Raw genomic sequence first — 27,268 nt, 5'->3', positions numbered from 1 at the left:
GCCACCCAGCCTTCACTGGGCTATTACTGTCTGCAGCCATCGATGATGCTCATATGCACATCAGTTCTTTGGTTTATTTCTTCCTGATCTCCCTCCCTCCTTCCCTCCGAATGACCTATTACCTTTTCTGTAATCTTCTTTTCCTGTTTGGCTTTTAATTATTTATATCAAAACATTATAAACAAGCAACCTTCTTTTTTTTTTAGCGATAAAGGTATTTTCTGACCCCAATATTATATAGGTATTCATCTATAATTTCTATTAGTATTTGTGGTTCAACTGCTCATATTCAATCATGATGTCTTGATTGACATCTATGAACAGAAACCTAGTATTACTTTTCAAAAGGTAAACCAGTGGTTGCCTTGGAATGTCACCGTTATTATTATAAGTAAACAACCCAGAGAATAATTCATGGCTGTTTTCTTAATCTACCATTTTGTTCTAGCGTAACTGTAATACATTCCATGAGACGGAGCTCATCCTTGGTAAGTCTTCTCCATCCTCATTTATTCCATTTTAATTAACTCCCCTGTAAGAAACATATTCCTTTTATATGAAATACTGAATTGGCTTACACAGGGATTATTATTTTTTAACTATTGAGGATTTGGACCACCTGAGAACTAGGAGGTGTCCATCTGGAATGGAACAAGGTGAAAATTCCCAACATCCACTTACCTTCATAATGATTTTTGCACATAATGCATATATTACTAAAGAGTTTAAGCAAATATGCCATTAAGACAGTTTATCATAACTGACCTTTTATTTTAAAAAATTACAGGGAATGATTTCCAACATATCTTATTTTATAAAAGTACTGCTTATATCAAACATTTTATATCACTATTAATTCCATTGAAGAGCTGCCTTTTTTTAAGGTACTAATTCCAATTGATGGGACACTTGCCCTTAAAATAGAAATTTCCATTATTTATTCAAATGTCAAAATTAAGATTATTGAGAAGTTTATTGCTTTATGGCTGGGCAAGATACTACTAGCACATTTTAGGTAAATAATAATCTTTTTTAAAACTATGAGGTCATTCTGTTTAAAACTTTTAGAATTATTCACAGAAAATAGATAATATTTATTCAGTTACACACTGAAGGGCTGGGCTATCATAGACACATATATAAAGCAGCTCTTTAAAGAAATAAGATGCACATACAGGTCTGTCTGGTATAATCCACATAATTGAAATTAATAAACCTGGAAGACCAGTATTGTTACACTATGTTCTGTTAGGATATTTAAAAAAAAAAAAAATCACACATTTAGTAGTCCATTTGTGCTTAAACTATTCATATGCATGAGAAGCTTAAAGAAAAACACTTCTGTACATGATGATGAAAAGAAAGTAAATTTTTTGAAATTGCACTGTTATTTAAATCACGTTCCAAAGGCCAGACCCTCCTTGGCAGCTGGCAGAGTTTTCAGGTCTAATTGGCAACCTGGGGAGGCCCCTCCGGTATCAGTGAAGTGAAGAAGGTGGTGATAAAAGACCACGCGGAGGCCGCCAGCCCAGGTCTCTGCAGTGCACTGGCCTCTTCGCCTGCATCTTCTCCACTCTCATCCTCAAGCCCGTCATCCATAAGACGCTCCTTCCAAACAAAACAGGGAAGACACTCCTGAGTGACAGAGCGAGCACGGACTCATGACAGAAAAGGAGAGCAGCCCTTCCCTACAATAAGGACTGTGAGACCGAAATAAGAAAGTGGTCCATATCTGGTTATGAGAAATCTTTGCTAAATCCAAAATTGATAAATTCCTTGGTGTTTGAATTCAAAGGGACAACTGCCAATATAATACAATAAACTCTCGCGATGTGCATAATTTTCTTTCTGGGCTATTTTAAGGAAGGGTATTAGGTCTTTCCACTTAATTCTAATTTGACTAAGTTCTTCCAGATGAAACCACACAATTTATGTTATCTTTTCTTCATGTGTTATTCCACAAATAACATGGAACATCCCAAGATTCTTTATCATGTTGACCTCATATAACGCTGAGGACACAGCTACACTGAAAGTGCACCTCTCATTAGCATACCATTTCTTCGAGTTCCAGGTTGTTTGCGTTCTGCCCATCATTAACTTCAGCATTGTTGTTGGGAGCCTGCTGCTGACCCCCTTCTTGCCTAAAAGGAAACCATCCAGCTTGGTGTCTGTTTGGTAAAATAAAGAGTAAAGTAAATTAAGTCACAACTGTTTTTATCTGTAAAACTATAAAACATCAGTGTCCTACAAGAGAAAATATCAAATGAAAAGGCCATACTGCCTACTTTGGGCTGAGTACTCCTCTCAAAGCAATAACAGCAACACAGAAATGAATTTAAGTCAAAAAATCTATCATGGGCTTAACAGCTCTACACTAGACATGAAAGATGTCAGGAGCTGCAAAATCGCTTCTGCTACATTTCAAAATGAAATTCAACTTCATGAGTTGTTTGCCTCTTGGGGAGCCAGGGGGCAAGGCAAAGTTAGTCTACTTATGAAGAAAAAAATCTGACCTGTGCCTATAGAACTTACTACTGATAACTGTAATTAAAAAGAACATCCTTGTAAAAAATGAATCATATACTTCCTTAAATTCTAAATAACTGATGGAGCATATCTAGCTGAATTAACAAGTTTTTATAAATGACAATAAAGGGAAAATTTGCTTCTAGACAATTCTAATAAATGTTCTCACTCAACATAACCTGGTTTGCTTCTGATGCCATACCTATGACACTCAACATTCATATTCCCGCATCCAACATCCACAACAGACACCACAGGCCAGGTTCTATGCTGAACAGTTTCAGAACGTCACTAAAAGAAACTACAGAAAGGTAAAGAAATTCACTCACAAATAAACCAGCAGCATGGCTCCCATGACCATGACAAAGCGGCTAAAAGAAGAATAGAAGTAGACAATGCTAAGGAGAATCGCAGCTCGTGAGAACGTGTACATCCAGTCTAGCCAGTCTCGATTGAAGTCTTCTTCGTTCAGCACTGGACCCCCTTGTGCATTCATCTGAACATTCTCATTCATGGGTCGGTTTTCTTGGGCCACTCGGTTGGGGACTGGAGGGGGTTCTTCTCTAGGAACATGTGCCAAGTTTAAAGGCTGTGAAGGCGCCGGCTGGGTGGCGGTGGCATCTGATGTGGCCTGAGCTGAAACTGCAGCTTGGCTGGAAGAGTCACCAAAATAAATATTAAAAAGGAAGGAACTTTATCACACTATATATTTTTCAAAACTTCCTGGGTGAGCCATATGTACTTTTCATAAACCTGATATGGATTATCGCTACCCTGCCCCCATTCCTTAGGCAAGCACACATCTCAGTGGAAAGTGAGACGAGATTATGGCGAGAGTAGCTCAGGGGAGGGTGCTTAGGCTGGCTGGGGAAGGGAGGAAGAACAGCCCTGTGCATCACTCTTTTCTCCCTAGCACTAAATACTTCGTACAGTAATGACCAGGTCTCTTTGCAGCCTCTTCACTAATGGCCCCTTTAGTCATTCGCATGGAATGAACACCCCACACCCACCACCTCTGCCCCAGACCCTGGTTTCAAAAGATTTGTCTTTAAATACACTGGTCATTACCCTGTGTGTCCACTCTCAGCGATAATGATTTGTATTAGTATTTTAAGATATCAACTAGACTCCAAATAACAACCCCTCAAACCCAATCCTGACTTCTGAGAACTCCATCTGAGGATCACTGGCATAGGTCCTGAAGTATGCTTATAATTTAATTCCTTGAAAATCAGAATAAGTTTTCCTATAATATGCTACCAGTGAAATGACAATATATCTGGAATATAAATTATCTAGCATAGGGGGAAAAGTTATAGAACAAGATTGCCATGAACTGATAAATGCTGAAACTGGGTGATGAGTACACAGTGTTCATTTTACCATTCTACCTTTGTATATGTTGAAATTCTTCTATAATCAAAAGTTTAAAAATCGAGATAGCAAAATAACATAAAACATAAGTTTCCTAGGCTACAAAAGCCAATTTAAGTTTTCTCCTCTTATATATGAATGCTTTTTCCTTTAGCCAATTGATTTTTTAATTTTTTCATTTTATTTTTTCATCTTCTTTTATCCCCCCATACCCTCTTCCGCCGTCACCCACTCGCCTCCCCGCCCCCGAGCAATCATCACTGTTGTCCATGCCCACCAGTTCTTTCTTCGTGCTCAATCCCTCCACCCCCCAGCCCACCCCGAACTGTCAGCTTGCTCTCTACCCGCGCGTCTGTCTCCATCTTGATTGTTCATTTAGTTTGTTTACATTCCACATGAGTAAAATTATGTGGTACTTGTCTTTCTCTGACTGGCTTATCCACTTAGCATAATGCTCTCCAGGTCCATCCCTGCCATCACAAAGGGTACATTATTTCTTCTTTTTTATGGCCAAGGAGTATTCCATTGTGTAAATGTACCATTCACTCATCTACCAACAGACACTTGGGCTACTTTCAAATTTTGGCTATTGTAAATAACACTGCAATGAACACAGGGCTGCATATATTCTTTCAAATTAGTATTTTGGGTTTTTTCGGATGAATTCCCAGAAATGGAATCTCTGGTCATAGGGCAGTTCCCTTTTAAATTTTCTGAGGTACCTCCATACTGCTTTCCACAGTGGAAGCACCAGTCTGCATTCTCACCAAGAGTGCAGTGGGGCTCCCTTCTCCCCACATCCTCACCAGCACTTGGTATTTGTTGATTTAATGATGACAGCCATTCTGACAGGTGTAAGGTGGTATCTCATTGTGGCTTTAATTTGCATTTCTCTGATTAGTGACAGTGAATATCTTTTCGTATGTCTATTAGCCATCTTTATGTCCTCTTTGGAGAAGTGTCTATTCAGGTCCTTTGCCCATTTTTATTTATTTATCTTTTTAGTGGCTTATAGCAACTCATGTATTAAGTCACAGTTCTGTATGTCAGAAGTGCAGGTGCAGCTCAGCTAGATCAGCTACAGAGGGGCTCCCAAGGTGAAATTTACGTGTCAGCTGGGGCTATGGTATCATCTGAAGTCTGGAGTTCTCTTCTAAGCAAATTTAGGCTGTTAGAAAATTCATTTTCTTGTGGTTATACATCTGAAGTCCCAGTCTGTCATGCTGGGTGACAGTCAAGAAAGTAGCCTCATTTCCTAGAGGCCACCCTTAGGTCTTATCCAATGTGGTGGCCTCCTTACAACATGCTAGCTTCCTTCTTGAAGGCCCACAGGAGACGCTCAGACTTCTTGTAAGAGCTCACCTTATTAGGTCAGGCCCACCCAGCACAGTCTCTCTGTTGATACTCAAAGTCAGCTCATTAGGAAACATAAATGCCTCTAAAATTCCATTCACTTTGCCATATAATATAGTCTAATTAGGGGCATATCATCTGGGATTATTTGGCCTGTGGTGACTAACTGTTTAAAATAGAACACTATAAACATGACCCCATAAACAAATGACTGTAATAAAATTTTATAATCATCTATATAAACTTTAAATTTTATATCACTTTATAAGTTACGAAGTACTTGTAAACATTCTGCATCCTTTATTTTTATGACTACCTGTCAGAGAGGCACAGTAGGTATTAGTCCAATGTTGCAGGTGGGAAAAACCAAGGCTCAAAGCCGCTAGGAGACGCCCACAGCTTTATGGAACAGTAGTAGTGGAGTGGGCTCAGCTCGAGGTCTTTTCATCCTAGTCCGGTCCCCTGGTTTGCTAGTCCTGTAGTTTTCAAACTGTGTCCGGTGAGGTTCCAAGAAGACATCCGGGGAGTACTGCAAGAACTGAGGATGGCACGAAGAAGGTAGGGCTGCCCTGGTGGTTTGGCTCAGTGGTTAGAGTGCCGGCCTGCAGTCCAGAGAGACCCGGGTTTGGTTGCCGCTAAGGGCATGTACCTCGGTTGCAGTTTGTCCCTGGCCCTGGTTGGTCATGTGGGTGGCAGCCACTCGATGTGTCCCTTTCACGTCGATGTTTCTCTCTCCCTCTCTTCCTCTCTCTCCCTCCCACTCTATCTGAACAAAAAATGGAAAAATGTCCTCGGATGAGGATAAAAAAGTAGGTAGGGCTAAGGGTTGATATGGCAGCCCTACTTCTACTTGTTCTATACGTTGGGGGTTCTTCATAAGCTTTAATAACCACTGCACTGCCCGGCCGGTGTGGCTCAGTGGTTAAGCGTTGACCCACGCACCAAGAGGTCGCTGGTTCGATTCCCGGTCAGGGCACATGCCCAGGTTGTGGGCCTGACTCCCAGTGCGGGGCATGCAGGAGGCTGCCAATTGATGTTCTCTCTCATCGATGTTTCTCTCTCTCCCTCTCCCTTCCTCTCTAAAATCAATAAAGAAAAAAAATTAAAATAAATAAATAACCACTGCACTGCACCGCACCATGCTGCCTTGTTAAAGGTAGAAAGAGAATGCTTACTAAAAGCATTTTAGTCTAAACAATGTTTCTGACAGCTGTATGTAAAAAAGCCAAGAGTCTCTTCTACTAAAGTTTTAAGAAGCCGTCATTTCTTGCAGCAGCTGTTGGACCTTTAGTATCTGGCCTCTTATTTTCCTTTTCATTCAGACACTGACTGGTTTGCCCATTTTTTAATTGGATTGTTCTCTTTTTTTTGGTGCTGAGCTTTATAAGGTCTTTATAAATTTTGGATATTAACCCCTTATGAGATGTATCAGCAAACATGTTTTCCCATTCAGTGGGTTGTCTTTTCATTTTGTTGGTTTCCTTTGCTGTGCAAAAACTTTAGTTTGACATAGTCCCATTTGTTTATTTTTTCTTTTGCTTTCCTTGTCGTAAGAGATATAGCAAAAAAATATTGCTACAGGAAATGTCGAAGATTTTACTGCCTATTTTTTCTTTTAGGATTTCTGGTTTAGAGTGTAACATTTGAGTCTAATCAATTTTGAGTTTATTCTTGTGTGTGGTGTAAGGTGTTCTAGTTTCATATTTTTGCACACATCTGTCCAATTTTCCCAACACTGTTTATTAACTAAACTATCTTCAGCCCACTGTATGTTTTGCCTCCTTTGTCAAATATTAATTGACCATAAAGACACTGGATTTATTTCTGTGCTTTCTACTCTGTTCCATTGATCTATATGTCTGTTTTTATGCCAAGAACATGCTGTTTTGATTACTATGGCCTTGTAGTTGATATTAGGTAGCGTGATTCCTCCACCTTGTTCTTCTTACTCAAAATTGCTGTTGTTATCCAGGGTCTTTTGTGGTTCCATATAAATTTTTAGAATATTTGTCTAGTTCTGTGAAATACGCCATTGGTATTTTGATAGAAATTGCGATGAATCTGTATATTGCTTTGGGTATTATGGACATTTTAATGATGTTAACTCTTCCTATCCATGAACAAGGTATATGCTTCCGCTTATTTGTATCTTCTTATATTTCTTTCTTCAGTGTCTTATAATTTTCTGAGTACCAGTCTTTTATATCCTTGGTTAAATTTATTCCTAGGTATTTTATTCTTTTTGAAGCAACTGTGAATGGGATTGTTTATCTTGGTTTCCCTTTCTGATAGTGCACTATTAGTATACAAAAATGTAACTGATTTCTGGATATTTATTTTGTATCCCTCCTATTTTCCTGAATTTACTTATCAGTTCTAGTAGTTTTTTGGTGGTGTCTTTCAGGTTCTCTATATATAATATCATGTCATTTGCAAATAATGAGTTTTACTTCTTCCTTTTGAATTTGGATGGCTTTTATTTCTTCTTCTTGTCTGACTGCTATGGTTAGGACTTCCAGTACTATGTTGAATAAGAGAGGTTAAAGTGGACATCCCTGTCTTATTCCCAAACTTAAGGGGAATGCTTGAAGTTTTTGCCCAGTGAGCATAATGCTGGCTGTGAGTTTGTCATATATGCCTTTATTACATTGAGGTATGTTCCCTCTATTCCCACTTTGCTGAGTTTTTATCATAAATGGGTGCTGGATTTTATCAAATGCTTTTTCTACATCTATTGATAGAATCATGTGGTTTCTAGCCTTCATTTTGTTTATGTGGTGTATCACATTTGATTTGTGGATAGTGTACCAACTCTGCATCTCCAGAATAAATCCAACTTGATGGTGGTGCATGATCTTTTTACTGTATTGCTGGATTCAGTTTGCTAATATTTTGTTGAAAATTTTAGCATCAATGTTCATCAGAAATACAGCAATGAATTTTTTTAAAAAGTATCTGCTAAGATGTCTGTGAGCTCTTTCTCATAATAATTTTTATTTTTTGTTATTTTTTTAATCCTCACCCAAAGATACTTTTACATTTATCTTCAGACAGAGTGGAAGGAAGAGAGAGAGAAACATCGATGTGAGAGAGACACATCGACTGGTTGCCACCAGCATGACCCAACCAGGGCCGGGGATGAACCACTACTGAGGTACGTGCCCTTGGCTGGAATCGAACCCGGGACTCTTTGGTCTGCAGGTCGATGCTCTAACCGCTGAGCCAAACCGGCCAAGGCTCTCATAATAATTTTTAAAAGACAATGAAATACATCAGTAAATGCAATCCCAAATCAAGTTACTTAGGATAAAAACAGAAAATAAAGCAAATAACACAGTGAGTCAGGAAAGGAACTGAAGTTCACTTACTATTGCATATAATACTGGTGAGCATACATCTGCTGCCACCACAGCACCTGCAGCGGGCTGAATGCGGGGTACCCTGGGAATCCGGCTGGAACAGCCTCCCCAGGAAGCTGGTTGTCTACATTGCTACCATAAAAGATAAAGATACGTCTTTGAATGCTCTAAAAGTTGAAAGCATTTCCCTAAATTTGCATTTCTGAACTACAAGTCATCCTGCTGAATCAGAACCTGTATCTTGAAACAAGATCCCCAGGTGATAATCACAAACATTACAAACTAAAAAATATGGCCCGAGATGATTCTGACACATGATCAGCTTTCACCAGCACTACTCCACTTAACCCTCTAATTCTCAAAATATGCAATCAGGTACAGGGGTAAATTTCAAACGCACTTGGCTACTGCAGAGGGCTGCCGCTGAAGGTCACGGAAACGTGTGTGAAGGCCCACAACCGCCCGAACCCACGCGCCTTGCCTTACGTACGGGAGCTGAGGGCCCTGCGCAGGGTCGGTCTGCGCCGGAGGGAAGGTGCGCTGCCTCAGCCCCGAGGCCGAGCTGACCGCCAAGGGCAAGGGTTCTCGACCGGGTGACGGAGTTGATGCTCCTGACTGATCTGAACTCTGCAAACAGAAATGTAACTGTTTTTCCAAGAAGGTTTAATTCATTACAATCATGAGATTATAGACACATTTATGAAAACCCTCTGCAAAGAGTGAATTTTAGGAATTTACTAATTTGAATCTTGTGCCCAGCATAAGTAGATACTTTAATTCTGATTAGACTAAAGAATTCAGAAAAATAAAAATTGCTTAATTATACAACAGTTCATCTACCAACTAGAAAAGGCTAAGTAGTGAGTAATTGTATACAAAAAAGAACATACAACATTGTGAGCATTAAACTGCATATAGTCTTTCACAATCCCTAAAACACTGAAAGTGCTCAATAATGCCACCAACTACTTACTGTGTCATATAAACAGTTACTATGTGCCAAGTACTATATAACATGCTGTCTGTAACACACTGGTTTAAAACGAGGAACATGCTAGGAATCAGAAGATCTAGAATCTGGCATTATCTCTTGACATTAACAAAGAACATTAACCTTAAATTTTCCTTTAACCTCCAAGTCTCAGCTTTCCGACAAAAAATAAGGTTGAACTACATTTTCAAGAGTCCTTTCAGTTCTAAACTTCTGTTAGTTTATAGATACCACCAACAAATACTGTTTGTTTGTTTGTTTTTAATGAACAAGATACCAATGAGGATTTTTAAATTCTCATGCTCCAATGATGTCAGTAATTCACCAGACTCAACAACCTTAAACAATATAACCCCTTGAAGACTACCCCAATTTATTGCTTTTTGAAAATAGTTTATTAAGTGTCTTATGTAAATTTTAAAAAACAATTATATTTTATATAAATTATAGTTCTTCCACTTAAAAACACCTGGGTACAATATAATTTGCACATCCTTCCAGGTTTGTTAAAATTGTATTTTAGCTGCACTGCCTTCCTACTGACAGGATGTCTTTTTAGTGTGTCTACCTTCCTAAGTCCTGCCATGGAAAAAGTCCCAAGGATACTGGTCTTTGCAAAACTAACAGAAGCTTTCTTCAGATGTTACTTCACACAAAACAGATACCAAATATCTTACTAGGGAGTCTGATTCTTAGGGACATTACTCAGAAAGGCTTCCTTTTTGGCAAAATATCTTATTAAATGGACCGTAAAAAGGTGGTTAATTGAAAATTAACATAAGAAAGACCTAGTCATTTGGCAGCCCAACCTAATTTCTCTAGAACTAAGGATTCCTGACTTTATCAGATAACTCTTTCCATGATTAAATTTTTAAAACATTTTCAAATCCCACTGAAATTTGTCAGTCATAAAACATTACAGGGAATTCAACTTAATTTTCCTCTGATACATAATACACCTTGAAAAACTGAATACACACACACACACACACACACACACACACACACATGACAGGAAATCATGGCTGAGGAACCACTAGACAAGGCAGAGGATTCTTTCTCAACAAAAACGGGAGCGACACAGCTGTGTCCAAAGACTGCGTACAGAACTTCATGCAATGCCCAGGTCTGTCCCTTCAGGTGCAGGGTGGGACACAAATCCAGGCCCTTGGGTTTACTGACAAAACATTTCAGTTTAATGAAAGCTAAATTCCTACTACTGGTACTAGAGAATACTTACCACTGAGGCCACCCTAATTAAACACAGCAAGTAGAGGATCTAGTTCTTAACGAAGTAGTTAACTAGTACCCACTGGGAGGGGGCACCCTTCCCTCCCGTTCGGCTGGGTTCTCACGAGGAGGAGAGCACACGCGGCCGTGTGAGAAAGCCCTGCCCACGTGCCGAGCAAGCTTCCACTCACCCTTTGCTCTCACCTTCAAGGTGTCATATAAAGCTTTTATGCGAAACCAAAAATAACGAAAAGAAGTTGGGACAGTGTCTTTAAAACTTGTAGAGAATGTCTAAGTAGAAAAGTTTAACCATTAAGAAAAATTTCCAGAACAATTTTAGGTAAATGAAAAATAGAGCAGGAGAAAGGCAAACCCAAGTCTGAAAGAGCCGAGTGGGTAAGTCGCGTTTCCTCCTGCGGTTGGAATGTACGCCCAAATCCAGTCCTTTGAAAACATAAAATTCCTGACCAACAATCTACTTCAAGAAGATTTAGCATACTTAAAATGTAAATAATTTATTCCACCTTGAATAATATACTATATTCAACACCTTAAATATTTCTGAAACTTTGCTGGCCTTAGAGTTTATATTATATAACTATATCGTAATTCTGTTTTCTTAGTATTTCAATAATTAAACCCCTGAAGATTAATTAGATCTATTACTGACTACATACAGCAAATTATATATAACTTGTGGGGAACAGGCTTCAAGGGGTAACACTGTATATGGATTTCTAAAAACAAAGTTTAAACCTAACTCAAGCCATTCAAAACACAACCTCACAACCCACAAGTTCCCACAGTTCTGTCTTCTCACTTAGCTTTTAGAGGCAAAACTGGGGTAATCAGTCAACATTTACGCTTTTCGAACCGACTCACAGAATTGCTGCTGGATGCCAATGCTTCGTGACTTTCTCTACTGGTGCTGGATTTTGGAGAACTGGGAGGAGTCCGAGAAGTACATACTAGATGAACCATATGATACTCATCTTGCTAAAATTAAAGAAGATTACATTTAAAGGGTATTACTCGAAATCTATATACAGTCAAAAAGTCAGCAGCAGCTAAGCTGAAATACTTAACTCAAAACTTAAGTTCCTTAACTAGCATAGCCATTTATTAGTAAGAAATCGTTGTCATTTGAAAGTAAATTTATCATTTTAGAATTGGAGCCCTTTTAGTCTGTATTTTCTCCATGCTTGGCAAATGGTCTAAATATTCAGTAATTGCTATATGGAAAAGGATCCCTTTGTATGTGAAGGAGTCTTAAAGCAGTGTTGTAAAGTTGTGTCGATGCAATGTATTATTTCAATATAAAAACATCAAACACATACCCGGCCAATGCGGCTCAGTGGTTGAGCGTCAACCCATGCACCAAGAAGTCACCGGTTTGATTCCCCATTAGGGCACATGCCCAGGTTGTGGGCCCAATCCCCAGTGGGGGGCGTGCAGGAGGCGGCCAATTGATGTTGTCTCTCATCGATGTTTCTCTCTCTCCCTCTCCCTTCCTCTCTAAAATTAATAAAGAAAATAAATAAAAATTAAATTAAATTAAGACATTGAGCACCTTAATATCAGAACTATAATAGTCATAATGAGGCTTAGACCTGCAAACTAAGTAGTAAAATATTTTCATTACTTAGACCTTGCAGCTATAATAAAGAAATTCAACTTCACCATAATCTCATTTCCCTTAATTTTATCAAGGGTGATGTATAGTTTTTTTTTTTTAAGTCAAATACTGGTTTCGCCCTGGCCGTTGGTCTCAGCGGTTAGAGCATCAGCCTGCACACAGAAAGGCCTCAGGTTCGACTCCTAGTCAACGGCACACACCTGGATTTAGGTTCCATCCCCGCCCCGGTTGGGGCACATGTAGGAGGCAACCACTTGAAGTGTCTCTCTCACATCAATGTCTTTCTCTTTCCCCCTCCCCCCCTCCCTCCCTTACACTCTCTCTAAAACTCAATGGAAAAAAATATCCTCAGGGAAGGATTAACAACAACAACAAAAAGCCTGATTTTATCTACAGTACTTACATTTAAATAAAGCATATATTTGAACTATAGTCTATAAGTATTCTGTGTGTTTCCATAAACCTACAACTATGACTGAAGAAAAATATTCTAACAATGATGAGAATTGACATTTTAGCTTAGCGATTACATGAGAGTATTTATACTTCGGCATGAAGCAAATAAATAAGATGGAGAAAGGAAAGAAAATAAAGGAGAGCAAAGAAGAACATGGGATAGCTCAGCAACTTAAAAAAAAAAAAAGGAAAGAAAAAACTAGACTATGATAAAGGAAAGGGGCAGGAGGGTAAGGAAGATGCCCAGGTACAAGAAAGAGAAAGAAAGCTTCTAGAAAACTACTAGAAACTAGGAATTTGTCAACTGCCTACCATCAACCTAGAATTGTACTTAATTCTGAGGTAAATCCCAAAAGGTAAGAGTCAGCCCGTCCCCTAAAGAGGCTCATGACACTGTTCAAAGATCAGACTAGTGCATTAGACACAACCAGAGACATATATAAAACGGTCTTTGGCACAGAACTGAGAAGCACAACTACAATGCGCTAGGAGCTTAAAGAAAAGGTTGATGGGGTAGAATCCTTCCAGACAGAGGCTGACATGATGTCCTAGCACAGCAGACAGAGGGCACTCCTGACTTACAATGTCCCCGCCCCTTAGCTTCAGGATACAGAACACTAAAGCGTCCAACTATAAGATGCTTACCCTTAGAAACCTAATTTCAAAGGTCGTATTAATCAAATTAACTCACAGTATTCATTCACCTTTGGGGGATGTTTCTGTAAAATAGTTTCTATCTAAATACGTAAAGCTAACGGCAGCCCTTAACTGAAAAAGAAGGGGTACGCTGACCTTAACGAAAACAGTTCAAAGCTCTATAAAATACAAACATGTTATTCAAAATGTTTTATAGAAGGGCCAAGAGTCCTTTGACTGAAACAATTTCATTTTACGTCTTCTGGTCGGAAACCACTTCCGCAGTGAGAGCCTTTTTTAAAGTATTCGTTACAAACCACCCATCTTTGGGTTAAAATGAGATAAATCTCTACTTCAGAGTATAGAGCAGGGAACAAATGAACAGGTGAGGCACGGAGGATCTTTAGAGTAGTGAAACTGTTCTGTGTGAGACTATAATGGTGACTACACGTCATTATACATTTGTCCGAACCCACAGAATGTACACCACCGAAAGGGAAGCCTAATGTAAAGTATGGACTCTGGGTGACAATGTGTCCATAATGTAGGCTCATCCACTGTAACAAATGTAGCACTCTAATATGGGAGGTGGTTAGTGGGGGAGCCTGTACAGGTGTGGGGGCAGGGGGTAAATGAGAAATCTCTGTCCTTCCGCTCAATTTTGCTATGAACCTAAAACTGTCTAAAAAAATTAAGTCTTAAAAAGAGAGAAAACCTGCTGCAAATTCCACTGTTTGGGGAAGAAAAAGAAGTTAACAAACAACCTTGGCAACTTGAAGATACATGATTAAAATAAAAATGACAGCAAGAAATCACACTGGCCAAGTTTCCCAGATGATCATCAGCAAAAAGGAGAGGACACAGATTTCCTAAGTCAGTCCAGAACAACATGAAGAGTTAAGTCAAAGATCTAAGGCAAAATATCAAAGCTATATATTCATAAACAAAAAGCAGCATCGCAAATGCAGAAAAGTTATAAAAGTATAAATTTCACAAATAAACATGAACTAAAAGCTGCCATTTAAAAAGCCAGCATATATTTTAGCTCTAAGCACCAGCATTCCAAGGTTGCTAACTGATGGACCAATTGGGCTTCCTCCTAATTCCTTGCCCTGAAATTAAACTCCTAACCCAAGCAACTTGTATTAAAATGTCATACGGTTTGGTCATAAGAGGATATGAGAGAGGAGACTGTTATCAGTGAAAATCCTTCACCACACCCTGAACACTACTCCTGCACTACTGATAAGTTGATAGTTTTCTTACACAAAATGCCAACTACTTGAACACAAGTATATAATCATAGTTCAGATTTAGCTATCAGTAGATATACAAACTACCTAAACTAATTGGAACCTATCATTATGTTCTTTACTTTCTATTTCTAGTTCATGTTTACACGTTATGCTACCCCAAAGGATTGATTTTAAGCATCTAAAAACTGAACTGATTGGAGATCGACAAAATTTCAGAACAAACCTTCTCTCATACTCTGACTGTGTCTGGTATCAAATAGTGGTAGAAATCTGCTTACTTTTCTGAGAATGTCTTTCAGCTGCAGATGATCGGGAAGCAGTCTGCCCGAATACACCAATCTCTGATCCTTCGTCGACTAAGAAATGGGACAAAGAAAAGAATTCAACTTTTTCTAATTATACAAAATAAAGATTGGGAATAACATGCCTAAATATGGGTAAAGTAAACTCCCTTTAGGCACAAATAAGCAGAAAACGGACATTAAGAATTTTGTTTTTCCAAATTATGCTTAAGACATTAAGAGCTCAGAAAATAGTAGCATATTTATTGTAGATATACTATTATACAGGTAATTAACATTTTTTTTTTATAACAGAAAAAAAAAGGTAAATTGGAAGTTTTTTCTTTTCAGCCATAATGCAATGTATATGTGACTATTATTTAAAAACCTTCTAATTATAGCACTGGCTGGTGTGGCTCAGCTGGTTGGAGCACTGTCCCATACACCAAAAGGTTTTGGGTCTGATTCCCAGTCAGGGCACATACTCAGGCTGCACGTTCTATCCCTGGTTGGGGTGTGTACAGGAAGTAACCAACTGACGTTTCTCTCTCACACTGATGTTTCTTTCTCTCTCTCTCCACCCTTCCTCCCTCTAAAATCAATTTTTTTAAAGTCAATTAAAAAAATAACCTCAAAACTATGAATGAGAAGGTGGCTGGCTTTCTATTAAAAGTCAAATGAGATAAAATTTCAAAGTCACCAGAGTTATTTTGCATTGTTTTTAATCTAAAAGTGTATGTAAGATTTATCTTCTTCTTCACTAACATCATGTAGAACAATTTATTGGTTTTAATTCAAGAGCCATTTGGATTTAGTAATAGCTTTAGGGAACTATTTCTAGTTTTTTCATTCCTACCACGCTCACGAATAGCTCTGTACATTTTTCAAAAACATGAGACTAAAGAAAAATCAACTCAACTGTATGGAGATTTAGTTGCCACTCTATAGGCAATGGATGGATGTTTCTGCCCTCCCCCCACCCTACCCCCAAAATTAAAAAAAAAAAAAACAAAAACAGTAAAACAATCAAGACCAGACCCTCTTTTGATTCCATCTCCCTGCTAGCCATTGCTCTATTTCTTTCCCTGTCCTTAGTGCAAAACTTGTAAGTTGTATATAGTCACTGTCTCTACTGTACTCCTTTCCTTTTCTCTGAGATCCATCCCAAATAAGTTGTTACCCTATTGTCCACCAAGACTGCTTTCATCAAGACCACTAGGGATCTCCATGGTGCAGGATACTCGAAGGGAGTACAGAAATAAATAGGAAAGTATGAAAGAAGAACACTGTGACTAATAACAAATGCCTGGAAATTCTCAAATATCCATTAGCACACTGTAGCACTTCTATATAATGGAGAAGTATGCACCTGTCAAGAATAAAGGGGAAGACACCCTAATACAACTACAGCATAATCTCCAGGGTATATTAAGTGAGAAGACAAGGCACAAAAGAGTAGGTAGAGTGTATTACTTTTTATGTAAGAAAAGAAGGAAAATACTTGTGTTTATTATATTCAGATTTGTTGCATTGTTAAAAAGAAATGTTGGAAGGGTAACTCGAAATTAGGGAGGGAGGGAACACTAGATTTAAATCGAATTCCTTACCATCGCCAGCCAGTCCTAGCAGATCTGGTTTCCTGCCTCTCTAACCTCTTCTGACGGCATTCTTCCTTCCTCGCTCACTAGCCAAACTGGCATTCACTTTGACCTCTAGTATGAACATGCCAAGCTCCTTCCCGACTCAGACACCCTACCTGCATATTCTCTCAGCTCTTGTGTGACTGGCTCTGAATCATCTTTTAGGTCTTAGCTTTACGATGACCTCCTCAGAGAGGTCTTCCCTGATTTACAAACTTCGAGCATTCCCTTTCATACACCATTTGTTTCCTTCATAACACAAACCACAATCTTAACTATGTCCACCTGCTTATTTTCCTAAGTGGAATACGAGTGCCAAAATCAAAGGGTCCATGTCTATCTAGTTCATCACTCTGTTCTCAGAGCCTAGCACTGTGACTGACAGATTAGATATTAAATGTCAATCTATCAAATGAAGTGGTATGAGTCCAAAAGTGTTCACACAGATTTGGATGCACAGCTCATTTGAAGTTCACTGTAACAGTTACTTTACATGTAATCATTAAGAACAGAAATGGCCCTGGCCAGTTTGGCACAACCATCGGCCTGCGGTCCAGAGACACCCGGGTTCGGTTCCCACCAGGGGTGCGTAATTCGGTTGCAGTTTGTCTCCGGCCCCAGTTGGTGTCATGTGGGTGGTGACCACTCGGTGTGTCTTTCTCACGTCAATGTTTCTCTCTCTTCCTCTCTCTCTCCCTCCCTCCCACTCTATCTAAAGATAAATGCAAAAAAAAAAAAGAACAGAAATGAAATATTTAGTCTATGAATCAAAACACTTGCTGGTGCCAAATCTGCCTACAAACAGTACTGATACTAGCAGATAGCTTCGAAGGAGCAATCGCATGTTAGTACCCTTTAGCTTTGCTCTAAGTTAGTAGTCAACTTCAAACAAACTTTTCTCTTTCCACAGCAAGGGAATATCAATTCAACTTTTAAAAAAGCAGAATACAGCATTATAACAAAGTTACATGGTACTTTCCCTAAAAAACACATGAAACAGAAACAGGTGTGGACCAATCTGGAATCCTCATACATTGCTGGTGGGAATGTAAAATGAACAGTCATTGTGGGGAAGTTTTGCATTTCCTCAGAAAGTTAAACATAGAGTCACCATATGATTCAGTATATACCCAATTCCTAAGTATATGCCAAAGAGAACTGAAAACATGCACACAGAATTTGTACAGGAATGTTCATAACAGCATTATTCATAATGCCGAAAAGTCAAAACAACCAAATGTGTATCAAATGATAAATGAATAAACAAAATGGGATAAATACGTATCATGGAATATTATTTGGCCATAAAAAGTAATGAAGAAGGGATATGTGCCATAACATGGATGAACCTTGTATACATGACAGTAAGTGAAGGGAGCCAGACACAAAGGCCACACATATACTATGATTCCATTTATATGAAATTTCCCAAATAGGCAAATCCAGAGACAAAGTAGGTAAGGGTTATCAAGGACTGGGGGTACAGAGAATGGGAAGTGACTGCTGGCGGGTATGGGGTTCCTTTTTGGGGAGATAAAAATATTCTGGAATTAGACAGTGATGATGATTGTGCAACTCTGTGAACTACTAAAAGCTACCAAGTTGTACACGTTAAAGGACACATTTTGCCCAGCCGGTGTGGATCAGTGGATTGAGCATCATCCCTTGGACTGAGAAGTCCCAGTTTGATTCCTGGTCAGGGTACATAGGTTGCGGGCTCCATCCCCAGTGGGAGGTTTGTAGGAGGCAGCTGATCTATGGTTCTCTCTCACATCAGTGTTTCTCTCTCTCTCCCCCTTCCTCTTTCTCTAAAAAATCAATAGAAATATATTTTTTAAAAGGGGGCAATTTTTTTTTTTTTATCCTCACCCGAGGACATTTTTCCATTTTTTGTACAGATAGAGTGGGAGGGAGAGAGAGGAAGAGTGAGAGAGAGGGAGGGAAACATCGATGTGAAAGGGACACATCAAGTGGCTGCCACCCGCACGACCAACCAGGGTCGGGGACAAACTGCAACCGAGGTACGCGCCCTTAGCGGGAACCGAACCCGGGTCTCTCTGGACCGCAGGCGGACGCTCTAACCGCTGAGCCAAACTGGCCAGGGCAAAGGGGGCAAATTTTATAGCATGTGAATTATACCTCAATAAAAAAAATATTACTGCTTTAAACTGAATATTCTTCAGATAAGCAGAAGTTTTAAAAGGAGAAGGAATCCTTTAATTTTATTGTGGTTGAAAACAGAAAAAGAAATTTTCATGTGTTTAAATTAGGTAAGAAGATTTGAAAAATTTTCCATGTCACTAAAAAAAATTGCCTCTTCAGTTTAAATATCAATGAATTTAATTTAAATATCTGAAAAAGCCAAGTTTAGATATGATAACAATAATCAACTGAATTTTCATCTAGTTATTTTAAATTATAAGTATTAGGAAAGGTACAGATTTTGAGATCACAATTTAAATTAAATTTTACCTGTAAAAGTGACAATTATATTCATCCAAATCTGCTAATAACAATATCCTTTACCTTGATTGAAAATCCATTTCTGTATTAGAGTAATGCTACCTGATATACTTTTAACACAATAAATGTTCATTTTTATCTCAATAAAAAAAAAAAATGTATGGCACCTTTTAAATATAAGAATTCAGAAGACTCAGAATTACAAAGTAGGGACATCTGTAATACTTCCAACAATAAAGATAAATTTTCAAAAACTGTATAAACTCCAAAAGAATAAATAACAAAATACTAATTAAATTGTCAATCAATAGTTTCTAGCCACACAGATTAACATATAAATGCACTGCCCTTATCTGTTAAGAGCATCACCATTTTTCCCGTTGCCCACACCCTATATCCAGTACTGGGCAAACCCTGCCGGTATGCATCACTTTTGCGGCCTGCACTGCTCCATCCTAGACGAAGCCTGGTGATACATGGTACAGCAGAGGCAGCTAAATTACCAGGCTGAAAACATCCTGATGGCACTCCAAGTAGCCCAAAGACAGAATTACACCACTCCTAGTAAACAGCTGCTTAACCAGCTGACCCCAAAACTCTACTACCTACTAGAGAGACACTGCTAAAAACCAAGGTCAGGAAAGCTCCTTAGCTAGTATAACATGCAAAAATCAATCGTAAACTGGGGAGACATTTTTTTCTTTCTAAAAGGTTTACGTACATTATCTAAAGTGTCTAGCTTTTCAACATTTAATCAGATATCAACAACAAAATAAAATACTATATGCACCCCTAATGCATTGTAACTATTCACAAGAGTCTGGTAGTTGAGATTTACAAAGTCAGAAATACTTTGTATTTCTAGAAATTACCCAGTTGATATCGAAAGATTAAACTTTTTTATGTGAAGGACTAAATGGGTCTCTCATAATTATGTATGACTTAAAAAAATCATGTTTTTGGTATACTCAACTTCAACATAAACAAATAGCTCAGTAAAAGCAATCTACAACTTAATGTTAGTTCAAAGAACTATGACCCAAGTCCTTTGAAAGTACTAACTATTAACATTTCAGTACTTACATATATAGCTGTCACAAATGTCAAACAGCTTAAAGAGGTGGTTCCCAAGAACGCACAGAACATCATTTCTGTGGGAAATGAATTCTATGGATCTGTACTGGAACGTATCTGGCACTCCCACTACATTCGGCCCATCTAAAGCCCCAGGGAATTCAGAAACACAACAAATGGAAGCATAGTTTACTCAAACTGTCTCTACCCCTTATCTCCTTGCAACAACTGTAAGCAAAACCAGCACACAGTGCTTAAGGAAGAATTTCCTCTAGAACTCCAGAGGGGCATTCCCTGCTTAGCTGTTTCCACTCACAGGCCATTCACAAATCAGGTATATGTACAACAGAGAATGACACAATACATGACTGCTATGGTTCACACAAACAAGTAGGGATGTGAAAAGACAGGGCAAAGCAATGTGCTTTGGAGTCTTAATATGTTGCCACAGCTTCCCCATAATTTAAAAATAAGCAGAAATAGCCCTGGTTGGTTTTGGCTCAGCAGTGAGAGCATTGGTCTGAGGAACGAACAGTGTCAGGTTCGATTCCCAGTCAAGGGCATGTACCTGGGTTGCAGATTTGCTCCTAGGCCCCAGTAGGTGTGGTGCAGGGGGCAACTAATTAATGTCTCTCTCACATGGATGTTTCTCTCCCCGCCCCCCTCACGCTATCTAAAAATCAATGGTAAAATATCCTTGGATGAGGATTAAGAAATAAGTAAGTAAATAAATAAATAAGCAAAAAGAACCATACTCATTAGAACAGAACTAAGGCTGTTATCCACTCATCTGTAGCCATTAGATGACAAACCATCTAAACACATATACCTCTTTTTATAGTTCTTTCAATTTGCAAGTATACAACTGAGATGGCCAAGTCCCTAAAGACCTTTCTTGATATTATTACACATGACCATCATAAATAATGTGAATTGTGATGGTTAAGCGCTAAGGCTTGCAAGTCAGACAAACCTGAATTCAAATTCAAATTCTATCAGGTAGAATTCTATGAACTTGGGCAAAACAAAGAGCTACTAAGATACCTTAACATCATAAGGTATCTATGAAAAATAAATGTGATAAAACATAGTGCTTAGCAGAATGCCTGGTACACATGGTAACCACTTAGTAAACTTAGTTAATATTTAGTTATATAACTATAATAGGTCAATAAAAGCATTTGAGACCATCAAATTGATATTTATTGCCCTGGTCAGTGTGACTCGGTTGGGTGGGCGCTGTCCCTTGCACCTGAAGGTTGAGGTTCCATTCCCGGTCAGGGCACATGCCTAGGTTTTGGGATTAATCCTTTCCTGTCTCTCTAAAAGTCCATTTAAAAAATATTTTTAAAAAATGAAACCTTTAGCCCTGGCCAGTTTGGGTTAGAGGTTAGAGCATCAGCCCACGGACCAAAGAGTCACAGGTTCGATTTCAGTCAAGGGCACATACCTCGGTTTCGGTTCAGTCCTGGCCCTGGTCAGGGTCTTGTGAGAGGCAACCAGTTGATGTGTCTCTCTCACATCAATGTTGCTCTGTTTCTCTCTCTCTCTCCCCTTCTCACTCTGTCTAAAGATAAATGGGAAAAAATATATATCCTCAGGTGAAGGTTAAAAAAAGAAAAGGAAAAAAATGAAACCCAGCCAGTGTGGCTCACTAGTTTAGCATTGTCCCATACACCAAGAGGTTGCCGGTTCGATTCCTGTTCAGGGCACATGTCCGGGTTGTAGGCCGAATCCTCAGTGGAGGGCATGCATTCAGGAGACGGCCAATCAGTGTTCTCTCTCATCAATGTTTCTATCTCTCTTCCTCTCCTTTCCTCTCTCTTTTTAAAAAATCAATAAAGAAAAAAAAATTTTTTTTTAATGAAATCTTTAAAAAAATTATTTATTATGTAAAGAAGTGCAACATAAAGTTCTGGGAAAATCCTATTTTAAAAAGCACTGATGCATAATTAAACAAACTTCAAAGTACTGTTGTTTTCCCAAAAAGACATTAGAAAAAGGTTACAAAGAAGTTTAATAAAATTCAATGTAATGCATTCATTCAAAACTTAACTTTTCATCAGCCTTCACACTCAATTTAATATGCTTTGTTCAAAAAGTTTTAAAAATTTGAACTATACTGCTATGTGACATGAAACTCTTAAATATCTGTACTAAAATTTCATGACACTAGTCCTATAAAAAATGTTTTATGTGTACGGATTATAGCCGCTTTAAATTCCACAGTTCAGCAGTGGTTAAACAGATAGGTTTTAAAAATGACCTGCCTAAATAAGATAACAGGGAATTACAAAAATGAGACATACCCTCAAATTATATTACACAAGCTATTTTCACTGATAATGAAAGTCAGACATTCATCTCAACTATAGGCAATTTGGTTATGAAATGTTACATTTTCAGAACAGAACTTATACAACTGGTTCTATTCCTATTTATTTCTAACACAATCTCAGAGGAAAGGAACAATCGGAAAACACAGTATAAATCTCCCTAGCTGAGCAAGAGAGCTGGCTAAATAATCAAATTGACTACTTTAATTTACCAGTATGAAGCACCAAGACATAGGAAATCTACCCTGAACTGACAGACATTTTCAATAGGCATCTGATCTCAACACTGAAGAATGGAAAGCCAGGCATACAAAACCTAGAAAGGTTTGCATTCAAAATTGAATTTACTGTGAGTCAGGGCCATCGTAGTTATTGTTTCTGTATGAGAATGGTAAAACAAAAGAAAAAAAGGCACCTAATTTGATTTAGAAATTCTTATATTTTAAGTTTTCTCCAGGACAGTCCATCAATCATTTTGATATTTACATCTCTAATAAATAAGTTTAAGCCAAATAAAAGTCTAAAACTACTTAAGTGAAAGCCTTCTTCACTCCCTAGTAGCAATCACCAAAATTTCAGAATAATTATTTCACACTACAGGCCAATTTCAGGATCTGAAAATCTAAAGTCATCAAGTGATGACAAATGCTGTATTAGAATATGATTCACAATTTTCCATATAAACTATCAACAAGAACTGGGGCACTTCCCAGTTCCTAAACCAGGCCCTAAACCAATAATCAACACCATTCAAAGTTAAACAAAACTCCCAAAGAGCTCAATTCCACATCTGAGGTTTTTAATAAAGATTTTGTAAACTTCTGCATAAATATGGCAACTACCTTACTTCCTATCAGGAAAACACCTTCCCCTCTGTAGCTCATTATGGATCTGTAATCTTTTTACATAGTACTATAACACTAAGTAATACAGTAGTTAAAGCACTTACAATCATCAATGCAGCAGCAGCTCCGAGAGAACAGTTTTTTTTTAAGTTCCCACCTTGCCTGGTCAGAGCGCCTCAGTTGGCTGAGCATGTCCTGTACACCAAAACGCTGCCAGTCCAATTCCCAGTCAGGCATGTAACCTGGGTTGCAGGTTTGATCCCCAGTCTGGAGTGTACAGAAGGCAACCGACTAATGTTTCTCTCTCTCTCTCTCTCATTCTCAATATGTACTCGGGTGAGAATTTAAAAAAAACCCTTTCATCTTGTCTGCTTAAAACTGTTACCAACTTTGAGAAAAATGTCCCTGTGAACCTTTTCTTAAAACTGCACATTCCCTTCCCGGACTCCAGACTTGACCATCCTTCCGTGTTTCTGCAGCACTCAGTACAACCCTTTGTATAGCACTATTTCCATAATGTCACGGTCATTTACTCTCATCCTGGTATCCCCACACTAGACCTGAGCCTCTTAAGAGCACAGAACTCTTACCATCACCTTCATGCTTGGCATACAGATATTCAAATACTAGGTTAATAAAATCCAAATTAAGTAAATAAATGAAGCCCAAGAAAGTATGCTTAGGCAAGGATAGTAAGTATCTATTGTGGGTTTACTGAGATAGACAGTTGAATTTAAAATATCCAAGTGGAGCCCTGGCTGGTTTGGTTCAGCAGTTAAGAGCGTCAGCCTATGGACCAATGAGTCACAGGTTCAATTCCGGTCCAGGACATGTACCTCGGTTGTGGTTAGTCCCCAGCCTTGGTCAAATCATGTGGGAGGCAACCAATCGATGTGTCCCTCTCATGTCAATGATTATTCTCTCCCTCTCTCTCTCTCTCCCCTCACCTCCTCCCTCCCTTCAACTCTATCTGAAGATAAATGGAAAAATATCCTCAGGTGAGGATTTTAAATAAATAAAATATCCATGTGGAGATAATCTGTGATTAAGTCAAGTCAATATCTGACCTTAAAACTAGAATCTGGAGATTTTACACTGTTGCTGAATTCTGTTAATAGCATGTAGACACGTGACTATCCCTGTAGAGATCCCAAAAGGACAACTTCAAACCTCCATTCTTCTCCCTCCAGCAGCTCCCTTTACTTTCCTAGAAGCTACTACCCACAGAGACCAAGGCCTTCCACCTGTGACACATCAGACCCAGTTAAGAGCAATGTGGACCAGAGCCATTAATTTTTCTATTTCTTACAGGGGACAAAGCACTGGAATTCTACTCCGCTTCCAAGTCCACCCTCCCACCAAGCAGATGTGCAAGGAATCAGGCATAAGAAATTATCTCTATTACCAACACAGTACTTGAGACACATAAACACAGAATAATGTTAAGTAGTCATTGTGGGTGGTCATACAACCTAAACTTCCTGTGTAATGTATTATTCGTCATGTAACACTGCTTATATTGCAAAATGTTCTCTTTCTAGAAAACTTTTACAACTCCAATTTCTATACTGAGGACTACCTATGGCTTTCGGGTACCATTAAACAGTTGGTCTGTTTAACAACTGTGATACTTCAAATCCTCATGTAATAAGTAGGTTAGACTGTAAGCCTGTCAAATATAATCACCATACAAAGTTTTCAGTTAAGTTCTATGAAAATAAATACATGTGCCCTGTGCCTCCAGGTCCACCCTCTCATTAACCTAGAAATAACCTTCAGCTGTTACAATTCGCTTGGCGAAGACTTGCTGGAGGAGAAAGAAAATGTCAGGTTTGCCACAAAGTTTGGCAGTTAGGTAATTACTAGGCTGCATATTATTTGTACAGCCTCCAAAAGCATCTCCAGTGTGTCCAAGCGGCAGGCAGGGAAGGAGGGCGAGCATAGAGGCGTTTGCAACTGCTCTGTCTCCAGCAGGATAGCCCTGCACTGGAGATTAAGTGCTGCAAGGGGGACAGGTAGGGCAGACGGGCTTCACACTCCTCCTACAGAGTTTTTACCATAAAAGCAAGTTTTAGAAAAGTAAGAACTCTTGATCTATCATAATGCAAACCAAGTCCCTTTCGATTAAGTCATGTAATATAAGGATCCTCACACTCTTGAGCATATATACTGGGACGCGTACTACTTAGAAATGGTATTCGGGCTATGTTATGAACTGTATTATGGAAGTCTATGACTTTAAATTCTGACTCTTCTGAAATGCTATTTTCCGCTTTGAAATGTGCGAAAGAAATCATATGCAATAGGAAATCTTTTGTAAAGCAGAAGTTTTTAAAACAAATTGTTATCCCCCGTGAAAATCTTAACTTTCAAACAAAAGAGTTGAATAAATGAGTTTCAGCTAGTTTGTTCCAAGTACTTAAATACCTCAGGGTTTTTATCTCCTGTACTAAAAATATTTGTATCACAAGGTGCTGACAAACACAGCTAACACCAACTAAGAACTGTTTTTCTAAACCTATTTCTGCAGTAATGGCAGTTATTTTTGTAGTTCTTCTAGATATCTAAAGTGACTAAACTTAGTATTTTAACACTGAAACAGTCCTAATTCATCACTATCTGAATACAGATCAAATGTCTTCTTTACTTATCAAGACTTAATTATCAATTATGTCATTTCAAACCTACCTTTGGGGACAGATGGGGCTGTACTCTTTATATTTTATTATCTTTGCAATATCCAGATATGATTGAGAATGGAAAACACTGCCACAATGATTTACAAATGGCCATATGAAACGAATAAAAAGATGTACCAAATGGTGGGGGGAGTTGAAGGACTATTCCCTTCTAAATTAGTGAAATTTCTGTACAGGAGAAAAATGAGGGAGGGAGGAGCAGCAGAACGTGAATGTAAAACTCATTCGCTCTTTGCTTCTTAAAACATATATACCAGTCTTGAAAGTGTAATTTTTACAGGGGCACACACTTATTTCCAAGAAGAAAAAAACTGCTCAACAGTGAGCAAATTTCTGGACCAGGTGTTGAAAATAAAAAAGAATTTTAGTCTAATAAACCATAAAAGCTTTCGTATAAATTGTAATGCTTCTTTCTTTTTTTTTTTTTTTTCAAGGATGCATCATGTCAGCCCATATTAGCTTGATGACTTTAAGTCCAAGGAAAATGGTCTTTTTTTGTGCTGGCCAGTTATGTCCCCGATACTTCTGTATACTCTAACTAATTAACTGAACCTCATCAGGGAGAGATTAATGATGGCTCGGACACTCAAGAGACACGACTTCGCAGTCTACCAACAGAGGCCTGTTTGAGTCGAGGGGGGAGCGGGGGGCAAGGTGAGCACAGGGCACGAGGGGCTGCGGGCCAGGGCAGCGCGCCCGCTTTCAGACACTTACTGGTTTACTAGGGTACACGTTAGAGAGGTGCGTTTTTAGTTTCCCCACGGTCCAGTTCAAGAAGCAGCTAATAGTCTGGTCACTGTATTTCTGATTCGGTGCTTTAATGATGAGGGTCACAGGAATCTCCATCCCACTTTGGTCCATGGTGCCCCCGAAGTCGGAAAGAGGCAGGAGCAGCAGCCCTTCGGAGCCCAAAGGAGCCGAAGTGGTTACTCCCGGCACGACTGGGATGGGGACAGAAGCTAGCGGGTTCTTAACACTCCGGGTCCAAGTCAGTCACAAGTGCATCGGGCGACACGCAGGCCATTGCCGGTCCCAAGGATGACGGACGGTGGCGGCGGGGGGTCTGGGGGCCCGGCCGCGGGGGCAGCGTTCCCCGCCAGGTCCGGGCTC

The 27,268-nt window shown here is 38.9% G+C and overlaps 1 protein-coding gene across 4 annotated transcripts; it reads right to left on the bottom strand.

Moving 5' to 3' along the window:
• Nucleotides 1–27,268, bottom strand: HERPUD2 (HERPUD family member 2). 4 transcript variants are annotated; one of them, XM_036246662.1, is made up of 8 exons: nt 26,873–27,266; nt 15,099–15,176; nt 11,719–11,832; nt 9,097–9,242; nt 8,625–8,747; nt 2,859–3,182; nt 2,057–2,171; nt 3–1,608 (listed from the first exon to the last, which is right to left on the bottom strand). In XM_036246662.1, the coding sequence occupies exons 1-8, from the start codon at nt 27,017–27,019 to the stop codon at nt 1,447–1,449; spliced, it is 1,209 nt and encodes a 402-aa protein (XP_036102555.1). In that variant the 5' UTR covers nt 27,020–27,266; the 3' UTR covers nt 3–1,446. The 4 variants fall into 4 exon arrangements, with proteins under 4 accessions (XP_036102558.1, XP_036102557.1, XP_036102555.1 ...); XM_036246663.1 differs by having other exon boundaries at nt 4–1,608; nt 9,106–9,242; nt 26,873–27,264; XM_036246665.1 differs by lacking the exon at nt 26,873–27,266 and having other exon boundaries at nt 1–1,608; nt 15,044–15,157.

This window comes from Molossus molossus, unplaced genomic scaffold, assembly GCF_014108415.1.
Source record: "Molossus molossus isolate mMolMol1 unplaced genomic scaffold, mMolMol1.p scaffold_m16_p_7, whole genome shotgun sequence".
Classification (NCBI taxonomy): domain Eukaryota; kingdom Metazoa; phylum Chordata; class Mammalia; order Chiroptera; family Molossidae; genus Molossus; species Molossus molossus.
Note: the sequence above shows the minus strand (reverse complement) of the source record. Positions and strands in the feature narration are given on the sequence as shown.